Here is a 14,216-nt window from a genome sequence, read left to right as displayed (position 1 = left end):
AATCATCGGAGTCTGAAGAGCAATTTGTTGGAATCCATTGCACAAGTAAATGATGGAAGTGTTGTTTCACACACTAATAAAGATGAAGATGGATTTGTGAGGATGAAGTTGGTGGTAAGGAAGCAAGATTTAAAGCAAATGTTAGAGCTGATGAGAGGTTGCGAGAGCAGTACTAATCAATCATCATATTCACCAGCATCATCTTTATCCCTCGAACAGCGATTAAATCTTCTGCGGAGAAAGCATCTTTCAAGATCCAACGCAGCAAAGGGGAGTTGCCGGCGTTCTTGGACTCCTGCACTCCAAAGTATTCCTGAAGAGCTCTTATATTAACTGCTGACATGCTAACATCTAGAAAGGTTTTTCCTTCAACTTACATGTCATCAATCCTGTTTGTTTCCTCCATTCTGCTGTCAGTTCCATGTTATTGTGCTTCTGCTATATCCAAGTTTTGGAGTATTAATATATTGCTTGTTAAGACACAAAATCACTGAAGAATGGGGAATTCGACAGAGAAAGATGGAAGAAAATAAGAAGTAAGCATCAATGGTAAGAATTCGACAGCAAAAAACCTGTGAATTCCTACCCTTTCTTGCTTCAATATGGATTGGAAGGGTATGCTGGTAAAAAAAAAGATCCTATTAACTAGGAAAAAAGATGGATACAAGATTAAAAGGTAATGTATCCTCAGATAAAATAAAGATCGGAAATCAAAAGAGTTTAATGATTTTCCTCAATGGCGGTTAATCCATGAGGTTTTTCTTCTTATTTTGAACCACACAATGGTATGATATTTCCCTTTCTGATTCAGAACTGGCTACCATCTCATTATGCAGCAACTAAAAATTAACTTCGATCAATAGATTAATGCCGTCTTTTCTTGTCTCGGCAGCCCGTGCTTCCACACTTGCATTTGAATGCTTTGATCGGATGATGCTTGTCATCAAACTGAATACCATAATCCTGCAATAATAAACATTCATTAACCCTGCAATATATAGTCTTAAAGTCAACAGATGCCAAATAAATTTGTTCTGTTTACTGAACAAAGCACGTGATATAAGATGGAGCGAAATTTTACCCACGTCAACTCTTCCATCGGCTCAATACCTCTAGTTGTGAAAAAAGCATGCTGCATGATAAGTAGAAAAAATAAACAATTGAACCCTTACATCCACGGAATTCAAGATATGATTCTATTTCACTGAGAAAAGAAAAACACTAGCTAGCATTTGGTTACTGTTACGAGATAGTGGAGACAAAAGGGGCTTGCCTCCTATATTTCCTGTTTTAAAAAAACAGAAATTCAATTGAAAATGATCACAGAAATATCTTATTTCATGTCTTTGTTTTCGTTCTTTCAATCAAACATTTTTTTGTTTATTTTATATTTATCTCTTCTGTCATAAGACACCAGCTAAACGCAACTCAAGCTTGAGAATCTAAGCTTCATACTCTATAATAGTGATGATCCGGAGTCTCCACTTCCACTGGAATCTCAATCAAGTTAGAATCATAACACCTGACAAAAAACAAAGTATAATTAAGATATCCACACTCATGCATGATAAAAAACTTAGCACCTAAAAAATTTCTTAATCAAGTAGAGGCAACGTAGGAAAGTGTCAGGAGGGCTATGGAAGCACCTGTGATTGATAAACCTGCCAATGTTTCCAAATTCTGTTGCGTCCAAGCAAAGGGCCTCCTCATCCTCCAGTATCCTTTCAGAGCCCCAGTCTGCATCCAGCAGCACTGGATAAGTATGCCTCTCCTTTTTAGCAGCCCTTTCATTGTTTCTTTCGTGCAGTTCCTGATTCGTCACAATTTCGCCTACATACTCACAAATGAAAGTGCCTTTCTTCAGGGCATTCACAGATTGAACACCCCACCCTTTCCCTTCAGGTGCTGCAAAAACCTAGATAATATATACATAACTTGGTAGTTATTACACAAAAAGATGCCATGAAGAAAAAAGGACATAAATACTAAATGGCTTCTAAATGAACATGCTGAGGTATCTAACAGGAATTTACTCAGACCTGCAAAGCAACTCGTATCCCTCGCTGGACAACACGATTTCCACATTTCTTGTTGCATCCACATTTACTCCAGCACTCTTTTATAAATTTCCTAGTTAAATGGCCCTTGCATCGTTTCATTTTCCCATATCTCTGTTGCGGTTCATTCTGCAGGGGTCAGATTTCACAGTAGTAGAAGTGTTTTCTTTGAGGATCCAGAGACACGGCAATGGCTTCATCCAAAAATTCTTCCTTCAGCATTCCCTTCTGCGTGTAAACAAACTCGCCACCTGTTTCCGCAGCACATGCACAAGGCAAGTCTGAGGATAGACAATCTCCAAGACATTGTGCACAACAGTTATCTTCTGATATTCGAGCAAGAGAAAAATCAACATGGCCACCTTGGTATACCATGTTATTTTTTATGTAGATAAAATCTGGCAACTCTAGTGTGCTGCTTTCATTCACTAGGGGAACTGGTATATTATCTTCACCACGAGATATATCTTTGAGATAAATGGGGTATTTCTTTTGAAGGACAGCCTCCATCATCTGTGGTTCTGAAGATTGTGGGTCTTGTAGAACCTTACTCGGCTCCAATGTAGAGTTTTCCTCGTTATCATCTGTTACAACTTCTTTTCCTTCAGGCTGCTTTGATTTCTCACAAATGTTTCTCCCAGTTTCACTGCTAGAACCGTTGTCCATCTCCAAGAAGAACCAGCACACCTTTTCCATCAACTTCACCAAAGAGAAATCAGGATTCTGGATTCCATATGTTTTGCGGCATTCATCTTCCACCTCTTCTAGAACTGCATCCAAACTCCGTTGTCTGAAATAAGAATTTCCAGAAGAGTTACAAATTAAGGAGACCTTCACTTCTGCATTGACTGAAGATGCAATATCAAACTGTGATGAATTGGAAACACCTTCATGTACTCTATCCTCCATAACTCTATCCTTCACAAAATTTGATCTTGTTCCTCTAGCAGCAGCTTGAGGAGATTCTAGACTCTTTCCTTTATCCTGAGCTGGTGGACTAGAACCCAAAATTTTAGCTTTTTTGTTAGCGAAGTTAACAGCAGAAAATGAAGCCTGGCCATGCCGCTGTTCGAAATTGTGATTCAAGTTTGATTCCTCATTCCTCTCCTTTGTTAGAATATCAATCAGTTCTTTATAATTATCTTCTTCAATGAACTTCCAGTCATCTTTATACAATTTTACCAGTCTTTTTAGCGTTTCCTTAACCTTTTCTTCGGGGAAGCCAAAATGCGCCACTGCCATGGATGCCTCTGCTATTTTTGTACTGTGACCGCCAGTATTTCGTGCCATATCTAACCGAAAATTCAATGCAATTTAATCTGGAACTAACTTCATCTGGCCCTTCACCTTCAACAATAGGCTTCAAAGTGAGAATTCTTGTCCACTTCTGACAAAAAATACTGTTAAAACTTTTAAAGTGGAGGCATCTCTACTCTGATTTTTAAGTCCCTTGGTGTAAAACCAATTTGGACTCTTCAAATCTGACATGAAGTTAAAAGAAGAAAAGTTGTCAACTGAACTATTTCAATTGAGTGACGCTAGAAAAAAAAACCTTAAACATTAAATCTTAAACCCTAAATCTTTACAAAGACACAAAGAAATCATCAATTGCAAAGGTTTGAACTTTATCACTCAAAAAAGAAATAAGAATATAATGAAAGATTCATATATATCATCAATATTCTAAGAAAAAAGTTGGTTTCTTTTCTCTTTTGATTAATCTTATTGTAGGAAGGCTCTTGAAAAAGACCCTGGTGGGGTCAAGTTTTCCTTGAAGGAAAAAACATGACAAAAAACCCTAACCTACTGTAAATTAAATAATAGGTTTGTTGCAAGAAAAGAGGTTTAAAGAGGTAAAAACCTGGAAACTCAATTTCAAACCCCACCATTGTTCATTGAAACTCTAGCAAAATAGGAGAGATTAATGAGTTTATAGCTCACTAATACTCTTGACAAGGATACTTAATCTATCATAAATAAAATTTAAAAAGAAAAAAACAGAAGGAAAAATACTTACCACTAAAAAAAAATTCAAGTTTCTTCCTCTTTGTGCCTCTTGGCACGATTGTGTAGCCCTGTGCTGTGAGCTTTCTCACATGTTACACTCCAAGTTTCTCTCTTTTATGCTGCCCCTCTTTGATTTGAGTGCCATGCTCTTTCCTCATCTATTTTTCTGGGGTTTTAAGTACTAATTTATGTATTGTATTTGTTAATTTTTTAACCCGATTTTATGTATTTATGCCGATCGGTCTTCTTCTTGACGCAGTTGGGAATTGCAGGGATACAAGGCTGGCAGTTTAATCGTGGTCTGGGCGGTCAAAATTTGTTGCAGAAAGCGAGGAAGCATCATAAATTCATGACCAAAAAATCCACTGCCACTTTCCTTCTATGGAACCTGAATCAAACTTAGTGCCCAGATTGAGAAAAAACATCAACGTTAAAATCCCACACAGATTTGAGTTTTGAAACGATCTAGAATTCTTTCAGGGTTGGTTGTTTTTATTTGACAGGATTTTGATTGTAGTTTAAAAAACATTAGTGTCGAAATCTAATTTGAATTTAGTTTTTAATTAAATTTGATAAGATATTAATTTGATAAAACTCAATTGATTTGTTAATTATTTAATTTAAATTCATTGTTTTTTTAATAAAAATATATTATTACTGACCTGAATTGAAGTAGAGATAAGTTTTCATATGATAAATATAATTATGAATAGTAAACAAAATCATATTTGAAAAAACTTTCCTACTTTATCTCATGTTGTGTTTCACGACTCCTAAGCTATCCAGAATGATTATTTTTTGTTCGGTTCAGTTTTTATAAAAAAAATAATCAAATTGAAATTTAAAAAAAAAAATCGAAACCGACCGGTTTTTATTCAGTTTGGTTTTTTAGAGTAAAAACCAGTTCAAACCGGTTTGGCTCGGTTTTTCTGGTTTGACTGGCTCGGTTTTTTTTGTTTCAGTTTGGTTTTTTCAGTTTTTTGCTTATAAAACCGAAACCAAACCGAACCAGCCGGTTTTTTAAAATTTTAATAGGGTTTTTTTCGATTTGATTTTTTTTGTTATTTTTTTTTCTAGTTTTCTCAGTTTAATTGGTTTTTTAGTTTTTTACTCACCCCTAGTCCATGCTATACAATTTTTTACTCACCCCTAGTCCATGCTATACAATTTTAATTGGTTCGGTTTTTCTGGTTTGACTGGCTCGGTTTTTTTTGTTTCAGTTTGGTTTTTTCAGTTTTTTGCTTATAAAACCGAAACCAAACCGAACCAGCCGGTTTTTTAAAATTTTAATAGGGTTTTTTTCGATTTGATTTTTTTTGTTATTTTTTTTCTAGTTTTCTCAGTTTAATTGGTTTTTTAGTTTTTTACTCACCCCTAGTCCATGCTATACAATTTTTCAAAAAATACGATCAAGTCAATAAATGATGATCGCCTCCAATATACTTAGCTTGGGTTTTTTTATTTTGTTTTTTTTTAAATCACATTAATTTTAAGTCATATAACAAGTGAGTTAGAGTGATTTTCTTATTAAGAATTTGAATTGTCATAATTTTTTAATTGTGATTCAAGATTAAGAAACCTAAAAAAAAATAAAAGGCTCAAAAAACTAGAAAATAAAAGGGCTAAAAAAAACTAGAAAAAAAATAAAATTATAAAATAATATTTAATTTTTTAAAATAAATAAAAATATAAAAATAACTAGAAAATATAAATAATTAACTTTTCATAAAAAATCCTCCCACTTATTTTGTTTTTTAAATGCATAACAATTCATGTTCATTATATAAAAAGAAATAAGTCTCGGGCCCAAGAAGCAATGGGCTTCCATTGGAACACTCTCTCCGTTTTTTTTTTTTTAAAATTTTTTGTCATCCATGGGATGAAAGCTCATTCCCTGACAAAATTATCTTTATTGGATTAATTAATTAATTATATATATATATATATATATATATATATATATATATATATATATATATATGGGCTGAAAGCTCCTTCTCTTACAAAATCCTCACATCAACTCCTATTCTTTCTTGATTTATCATAAAAAAATCATGTTTTTTTATTAAATTAATTGTAGCTTTAGTCACTGTATTCTTGCAATATTTTTAAAGGGTATCCTCTACTCTAGAAAATTCTTATAATTTATCATCTAACTTAATTATCTCATTAATTCAAGATAATATGAAAAGTGAACATTTATCTAACATATGTTAATAATTAACAGTAAATTAAAAAAAAATTTAAAAAAAACGATTCATATTAACAAATATCAAGAAGACAAGGAAGTAAGGCGCAAATATATTTTTTTATCTCTTCTCCTCACTTGACATGTCGTTTCGATTTTCATCATGGTCACTAAGCGGTAACTGAAGATAAAATGATAAACAAAGAAACAAAAACGATGCGTCGGAAATAGGACACGTAGTGTTAAACCAGAAGAGAAGGGAAGTGCTGGGAGAAATCGTTTGTTACATATATTAGTGGTTTTATATTCTGAAATCTTAGAGGAAGTTTTATTATTAGTTACTAAAAATTGCTTCTTTTTTTTTGTTTATGCATCTGAAATTGCAGAGAAGTAACTTCAATTGCATTTTTTTGGTTAGTATGGAATTGTTATAGATATTGAGAAATCTCGTTTGAAACAAAAGTTTTGAGCTTTACTCGAGTGATCGAAAATGCTTGCAAGAAAATTGAGCTTGCCTCGTAACTGGCTTGCCATTGTAAAAATTAGTCCTGGAGAGGAATTTTGCATGGCCATCTTGCTCGTTCAGGAGAAGTTTTGTGAGCCTGGAAGTTTTTGATCTTCTGTTTAGGAGATTAGAGAAAGCAAAAGAAAGAAAGGGACAGGAGGCTACGTAGTTTGAGTCGGATTAAAATGAGTTGTGGTTGTGCTGATCTCTCATATCTTTTCAGTTACGCAAACCTTACTAAAAGAATGCAGTTAAAAAAGAAAACGTTTTTAATCTATAAATTTGATTTTATTTCTTGAGTTAGGTGTGAAAATGGTCGTGTTCCTATGAAACAGAAGGTAATTTGCTTCAGTATCTTATTCTTCATATCTATTTCTGAGTTGTTTAGTGACCATCAATGATGATTCTATTATGTAAAAATTGTTTGTGATTCTATATTTCCTGAAAAAACGAAGGAATTTATTGCAAAACTCTGCTGAAATGGTGGGGCTGAGCAATGCTGGGTATGTAGCTTTAGGAGAAGCATCCTTTCCAACATTAGATAAGTTCCAGAAGGTTTCAATCATACCGCTTGTTTTCTTGATCTTTTATAAAGTTTCTGGGGGAGCATTTGGAGTTGAAGACAGTGTTCAGGCAGCTGGACCACTTTTAGCTCTTCTTGGTTTTTTTATTTTTCTATTTATATGGAGCATTCCAGAAGCTTTGATAACTGCAGAAATGGGTAATGTTCCCAGAAAATGGTGGATATGTTGTTTGGGTTTCGTCAGCTTTGGGTCCTTACTGGGGGTTTCAACAAGGTTGGATGAAATGGCTAAGTGGTGTTATCGATGATGCACCATATCCGTCACTGTTCCTAGACTATAAAAAAATCAGCAATCCTGGCATTGGTGGGTGGTTTCCCTAGGATAGTAGCGGTTCTAGCTTTGACGGTGGCCCACACTTACATGAACTACAGAGGTTTAAGCATAGTGGGATGGGTTACTTTACTCCTAGGGGTGTTTTCCCTGCTTCCTTTTGTGTTAATGGGACCGCTGGCGATCCCCAAACTGGAGCCATCAAGGTGGTTTGTGGTAGATTTCACCAATGTGGACTGGGGTTGTACTTAAATACACTGTTCTGGAACCTCAACTACTGGGATTCCATCAGTACTCTTGCAGGAGAGGAATACAACTCTTCCAAAAGCTCTTTTTTATGCTCTTATCTTGGATGTTTCTGCGTACTTCTTTCCTCTCTTAATTTGTACTGGAGCAGTTCCACTGGACCAGGAAATGTGGTCTGATGGGTATTTCTCTGATATTGCTAAAATTTTAGGTGGTGCATGGTTGAGATCTTGGATCCAAGGGGCTTCTGCGTTGTCAAACACGGGCATGTTTGTGGCAGAGATGAGCAGCGACTCTTTCCAACTTCTAGGGATGGCAGAGCGTGGGATGCTTCCAGAGATCATTGGCAAGAGGTCTCGTTATGGAACCCCGCTTAATTACTGGGATTTTATTCTCTGCATCTGGTGTGTACTTCTTATACTGTTTTGGAATGATTGTGGAATTTATAGCATTTGTAAAATTAAGGATTGAATCCCCGGCAGCACCAAGGCCTTATAAGATACCTGTTGGAACAGTTGGAGCAATTTTGATCTGCATTCCTCCAACCTTGATAATTTTAGTGGTGTTGGCACTTGCTTCTCTCAAAGCCATGGCTATTAGCATCATTGTTGTGATTATAGGGCTTATTATGCAGCCTTGTCTTGACCATGCGAAGAATAAGAGGTGGTTCAGCTTTTCTAAAAATTCTATCTTTCATCGATCCATCCTGCGTAATGAACCATGAATGCTTGTTACAATTTTGATTTTTCCTTTTTTCTTCAGCTCCAAAATGCGAATGCGGTGCTATCCTTCTTTATCCGCCTTACATGCTTATCAATGCTTGAAAATGCTTATGGTTATGGTTATGAGACCAGGTGCAAATGGCATGGTGTGGTTATATTAAGACATCAGTATCAGGATAAGAATCAAGGATTGCACAAGTCAAGTATATAAAAGCTCGAAAGTACTGTAGACCTAGTGATTCTCATTGCTAGAGCCCAGGTGTTGAATCATGCAGCATCTATCTCGTCTTCATTAGATGTTTGATTCTACAACAATTGTCCTGGGAAAATTGATGGTTCTCTGAATTGTTTGTTTCTCATATTATACATTCAGGGATAATGGTACTTGGATAATATTATTATATTATCATCTTAGTTTCTTGGTTCTGCAATTTTTTCTTATATCTGCATATATATGGCAAAGGCAAGAAAAGCTCGAAGCATAAGTTGGAACATGGCTACCATTTGGCTCGGCTCCAGAAATTGAATGTTCAGAGGCTTAATGAAGGCCTTGGTTCATTATTTCACCCTATAAAGTGGTTGAGAAAAATTCATTCAGTTTTATCATCACTGACCTTCGTGCACGTCAGATACTAAATGATTATTTCCCTCACATTTTCATGGGTTATGAAAAACGTTTCTAATGTACCTGTTCAGGTACGGATGACTCGCTTATGAGAAAAAGACTCGAGACTTGGTAAGCACTTACGTAAAAGCCAAAACAAAAAGATTTTCTTAAAAAAAAAACATGAAGTGTTGTTGCTGATTATTGCTGCCGGCGCCTCAACTCAAAAGACCAAATCGAGGTCTAGATCCTTCATTTAACAAGGGGAAGAGGAAGAAAGAAGTACGGACCTGCGAGATAAGGATCGTGAAAGGATGGACAAGTAAATTAAGGAACTCCGAAAGCTAAGTAGAGAAAACAGTTAAAATAACAGAAACCCAAGATGATCTAATGGAAGGATGGGAGCAAGGGGGAGGGGGAGAAAATGAGAGAAGGGAAAGAAATAGGATGTATAAAGGAAAATCTGAAAGCACAAACATGAAAGCGGATGAAAAATGAGAAAACCTTCCGCTTTCTCGCCTAGAACAGCCATGAGCAGCATGCTAGCCACCTGCATCGGAGCATGCGCTCCTAGAAACCAGCCAAAAAAAGATAGAAAAGAAAGAAAGAAGCAAACGAGACGCATAGTTTTGAACTGAGAGAAACGATCTTTTTTTCCTACTAGTACAGAGATACATGAATTCAATAACGAGAGTTTCAAATATGAAAAACATATTTAAAGGAGAAGTCATAAAGAAAGATGCATGTGTAAAAGGAGCATAGGATAGAATTCTTGAATATTATATTTTTCAATAAGTAAAGGAAAGGTACTGACTAGGCCGTGTCGGAGAAGTTGATCGGAAACCCCCTTTCCGATTTGACCTTGCGCGTATAGGATACCTAGAGAACCGGACTGAAGACACCGGCGGCAATAATCAGCAACAGCATGAAGGACCTTGGCCCCAGCGCGCAAAATGCAGAGACGGACGGGTTGGTGGGGCACCTGTTTGTGACGTTGGATTACATTAAATAAAAGGACTCCCACTTGCTCGTGCCTCCATGTGAGCCGCAACAAGCTGTCAGTAACTAAAGAAACCCACCACATGGCAATCATCCAAATGAGTAGCTAGAACAACTTTCTTCGGATTTTACAACTTCTTGCCTATAAAACATCGCTGTCTTTTTTGGCATTTCTTTGCATGACCTAAAAGGCAATAAAGATCGAAAGCAACACGAAAACATTCTCTCTTTCTTTCAGCATTTGAAAAAAAAAATTGTAACCAGGCTCTTCTAGTTCCTCACCTGTGATTGAAATATTAAGCAAAGAAGAGCATAAGAGGGAGAAAATGGGTGTTCTCAGAAACTCACCGAAAGCTTCTCCAATAAAAAAATCTGCCACCCTTCAACACCTCTTTGATTTGGAGGCCAACAATAGCAATGGCACTAAGATTTACAGTCCCAAAAGTAGTAAGCAGTCTATCACTGAATCTGAATATGGAGAAATCTTGTCTATTATATCTCACTGTTGCTCCATCTTCACTTTCACTGATCCTTTGGAGTCTCCCTCAGAGCAAGATGTCAAGCGATTAAAGCTCTTCCAGCTTCTTTCTTTCATGAAGAAACCCAAAAAGCCCCTGCCTGAAGAAATTATACGCCCGCTTGTGTCTATGCTATCGGCAAACCTTTTCAGGCCTCTCCCGCCATCTGCCAAACGAACCGTCGTCTGTGAATTACCTGAGGATGAAGACCTCGTTTCCACTCTCTCGCCTGCTTGGCCACACCTGCAAGTAGTTTACGACATTCTGCTTCGACTAGTCCTCAGTATTGATCCCAAGGTTCTCCGTGGTTATGTCGATGAACGTTTCCTTGTCAACCTTCTGTCCCTCTTTCAGACCGAAGACCGAAGAGAACGCGATAATCTGAAGAATGTTTACCACCGGATATATTCCAAGTTCACCTTCTACAGGTCAATCATGAGGAAATCTATGAAGGATGTTTTCTTGCACTATGTTTTCGAGTCAGAGAAGCATTCTGGGATTGGTGAGCTGCTTGAGATATGGGGAAGCATCATCAATGGTTTTACTGTCCCACTGAAAGAAGAGCACAAGCTGTTCTTGATGAGAGTGCTTATTCCTTTGCACAAGGCCAAGGGGATGCCAGTTTACCATAGACAGCTGGCTTATTGTGTTAATCAATTTGTGCAGAAGGAACCAATGCTTGGTGGGACTGTTGTTAGAGGGATCTTAAAGTATTGGCCTGCCACAAATTGTCAGAAAGAAGTTCTGCTCATTGATGAATTGGAGGAACTGGTGGAGAATATAGATCCTGATCACTATAGAAAGTTAGCTTTGCTTATATGTACCCAAATTTCGAGGTGCTTGAACAGTTTGAACTCACAGGTAAGCTAATTATGATCCATGATACATCCTCATAAGAATTCCTTGATAGTTTCTAAGCTAATTCTTTTTGTGCATTGGGTTCATGAAACAGTAAATCATGCTCTACTGGTTCCTGAAGGCTCCTTTTCCTCCCAGGGAAAAGGTCCTGAAAGTGGCTACAAGAAACAATCAGGCCTCGCAAAACCTCCCATTTTGTTTGATGATGTTAAGAGATAACCTGTTAGTTAGTTAAGCTTAATTGCATTGTTTACAAGCGGATCTTGTGAACACAATTCAGGGTCTTGAGGTTTTTTTGCATCTTCTATACATCTGCAAGAAGCTTTCTTCTATAGGCTTCTTTCATTTTCTGTCCCTCTTTTTTCCCTTTATGGATGTCATTAAGGTTTAATTATTAATGATCATAATACCCTAAGGCCTAAATAACTTGAAATTCAGGTTGCAGAACGTGCACTATACGTGTGGAACAATGAACAATTTGTGAAGATGGCATCATCAATGATGGAAGAGGTGTTTCCTGTGGTAGTACAAAGCGTAGAAAAGAACCTGAAGTGTCACTGGAGCAAGAGTGTAAAACAACTGACAGAAAATGTGAAGACAATGATAGAAGAAATGGATCCAAATTTATATGACAAGTGCCTGGAAGAAATAGCCCACAAAGAGTACTTAGCTGGCAAAGAAGATATCAAGAGGAAAGAAAATTGGGAAAGGTTAGAATTGGCAGCAGCCAAAAATCATCAGTTCTTCCAGCCACAAAAATGTATATATGTCTCCCATTAATGAGCAAAGAATCTGACTCTTTGCTGGCAATTGGTATTCAAAAATTATTTGACACTGCTATACAAAGTTATAAAACAAAGACTTCTTGATTTCCAATATGCGCTAACAGGTCACATTTCCCAGGTCGTTCACCAACCATGTAGGAATACCAATAACCTAAATCCATGTTGACTTGGTGGTGAAATAGATTTATGAAAGGCAGAGATGATCATATAATTATAATTTAAGTCATCACAATTACAAAAGCCGCGGTTGGGATTTGCTAGTATCAAATGGTGTGCCTTGATCTGGCTTTGGGTTAGCTGGTGTTTGGTACCGTGATAAATCTTGGCTTTCAAAAGTATTTTTTACTTAAAAATGTATTATAATCCTCCTCGGTATCAACAAATTAGCTGCATTACAACCTCCATGAAAGCCAACAAAATGGAAAAGATCCCCTCCACAACCTAGTTAAAATCAATGAATTTGACCGTCTAAAGACGGCTATCCTTGAAATCTATACCATGTTGATTTCCTAATGGAAGGACCTTTCTCGATCAGAAAATAATGGACATCAAATCATACTAGCCCCCTCTGTTCCCATTTTATTGGACCAAAATTTCACATAACAATAATATATTGGCCCAAAAAGGTGATCCTTAGTAAAATGTCACAGTTCAAGAACAATCTAAGCAGCAGCAAATTTGTAGCATCTCCTTCACGCTGCTGCTGCTGGGTTTAACGTGGACAGGGCAACATCTTGCCAACTCTTCATTTTCCTAAAGGCTAAACCGTACCCTCCAATCGTAGGTACTGACTCAGCCTTTATTGGGTTTCATTTATAATCTCGTGATTCAACGTTGAATACAATGTTTTAACTGTATGGTGTGAGTTTTAATCTCTTCTCTGTTTCTGAAAGAAAGCATCCGTGTCATAGCCCATAATATAAAACCTCGTAAAGAATACCTGAATAGAAAAAAGGAATGGAATATTGTTTCGTTAGAGCTTGAATGAGTTAACTTCTAGCTATATAGAAAGTATATTAGTTACAAATCTCAATCTTCGATGAGAATGTTGGGTTTTTGTTTTGATTTTGGTAATTAATTCTTGTTTTCTCATCGACCCTTTTGATATTTTAGCAAATTATCATTCTTTGAACTAGTTCTCGAATCTCTATTGTAACCGATTCGCTGTTATTATGTTTGGGTCTAATCATGGCAAAATATAATTTTTTTTCTTTTTTTTATGCTGCAACAGAGAAAAGATTGAAAAGGAAACCAACACGGGAGAAACGATGGCCATTGTTTCTGGGCTTCCGAAACAATTTTCAGGTCTCTGTCTGTCTTTCGGCTGTGTCAGGGATCATAACTCGGCTCCAGCAGTGAGCTTGGGTGGCGTGTTATATTCGATTGTGTTTGTATTTATGTAACTTGTTTCTCTTTTGTGTAGGTTTGGTTTTTCCTCATGATTATAAACAACCATTTGGGATGCAGAGATGTAATGAAGTCAAATTTAGTGATCACGGTGCTGTTCAGCTAGAATTTAGAAGGGTGATTCTACCTTTTGCTTCTTCCTTTCAACAGTTTGCTCGTTAATTTTTATGCAAATTGAGTAAACAATCGCAAGTGGATTCTTGCTTTTGACTATTGGAATTTGATGTTGTGGAAACCCAGAGGAAGAATCCAATATGTTCCTGCCAGAAGTTTGGATGTGCCAAGTTAAAAACGAATTCGATTTGAAGATTCTTAGATTTTCTCGGTGGCCTTGTGCAGCGGAGAACTGCTATGCTCGCTCTCTGTTCTTGTGGCGCTGCTGATTGTTGCCCTGGCTTCAGTTGACTCTGTTCCGTGCCGTGTTAGCTTCGCTTCTGAGGAAAACCCACCTTGATAGGACTGAACT

At 36.7% G+C, this 14,216-nt stretch overlaps 3 protein-coding genes, 1 long non-coding RNA gene and 1 pseudogene across 7 annotated transcripts; 3 read left to right on the top strand and 2 right to left on the bottom strand.

Annotated features, from left to right (window-relative positions):
- Positions 1 to 520: 520 nt before the first annotated feature.
- LOC133679794 (histone-lysine N-methyltransferase SUVR4-like) lies at positions 521 to 4,527 on the bottom strand. Its single transcript, XM_062102491.1, has 6 exons — positions 4,075 to 4,527; positions 2,040 to 3,538; positions 1,647 to 1,915; positions 1,456 to 1,522; positions 1,082 to 1,132; positions 521 to 963 (listed from the first exon to the last, which is right to left on the bottom strand). Exon 2 carries the CDS (start codon positions 3,345 to 3,347, stop codon positions 2,196 to 2,198), a length of 1,152 nt encoding a protein of 383 aa, XP_061958475.1. The 5' UTR covers positions 3,348 to 3,538; positions 4,075 to 4,527; the 3' UTR covers positions 521 to 963; positions 1,082 to 1,132; positions 1,456 to 1,522; positions 1,647 to 1,915; positions 2,040 to 2,195.
- LOC133680213 (histone-lysine N-methyltransferase SUVR4-like) lies at positions 865 to 2,159 on the bottom strand. Its single transcript, XM_062103019.1, has 5 exons — positions 2,040 to 2,159; positions 1,647 to 1,915; positions 1,456 to 1,522; positions 1,082 to 1,132; positions 865 to 963 (listed from the first exon to the last, which is right to left on the bottom strand). The coding sequence occupies exons 1-5, from the start codon at positions 2,157 to 2,159 to the stop codon at positions 865 to 867; spliced, it is 606 nt and encodes a 201-aa protein (XP_061959003.1).
- A 2,710-nt stretch (positions 4,528 to 7,237) lies between the features above and the next one.
- LOC133680212 (probable polyamine transporter At1g31830) lies at positions 7,238 to 8,740 on the top strand (annotated as a pseudogene).
- A 1,637-nt stretch (positions 8,741 to 10,377) lies between these two features.
- Positions 10,378 to 12,434, top strand: LOC133680021 (serine/threonine protein phosphatase 2A 57 kDa regulatory subunit B' theta isoform-like). 3 transcript variants are annotated; one of them, XM_062102805.1, is made up of 3 exons: positions 10,378 to 10,629; positions 10,732 to 11,561; positions 11,997 to 12,434. In XM_062102805.1, the coding sequence occupies exons 1-3, from the start codon at positions 10,509 to 10,511 to the stop codon at positions 12,336 to 12,338; spliced, it is 1,293 nt and encodes a 430-aa protein (XP_061958789.1). In that variant the 5' UTR covers positions 10,378 to 10,508; the 3' UTR covers positions 12,339 to 12,434. The 3 variants fall into 3 exon arrangements, with proteins under 3 accessions (XP_061958789.1, XP_061958788.1, XP_061958790.1); XM_062102804.1 differs by having other exon boundaries at positions 10,378 to 11,561; XM_062102806.1 differs by lacking the exon at positions 11,997 to 12,434 and adding an exon at positions 11,653 to 11,906 and having other exon boundaries at positions 10,378 to 11,561.
- Positions 12,435 to 12,992: 558 nt separating this feature from the next.
- LOC133680022 (uncharacterized) lies at positions 12,993 to 13,985 on the top strand. 2 transcript variants are annotated; one of them, XR_009836264.1, is made up of 3 exons: positions 12,993 to 13,127; positions 13,575 to 13,648; positions 13,767 to 13,985. It is a non-coding gene; the product is annotated as an uncharacterized LOC133680022 (long non-coding RNA). The 2 variants fall into 2 exon arrangements; XR_009836265.1 differs by lacking the exon at positions 12,993 to 13,127 and adding an exon at positions 13,292 to 13,413.
- Positions 13,986 to 14,216: the final 231 nt, after the last annotated feature.

This window comes from Populus nigra, chromosome 19 (assembly GCF_951802175.1).
Source record: "Populus nigra chromosome 19, ddPopNigr1.1, whole genome shotgun sequence".
Taxonomy (NCBI): Eukaryota; Viridiplantae; Streptophyta; class Magnoliopsida; order Malpighiales; family Salicaceae; genus Populus; species Populus nigra.
Note: the sequence above shows the minus strand (reverse complement) of the source record. Positions and strands in the feature narration are given on the sequence as shown.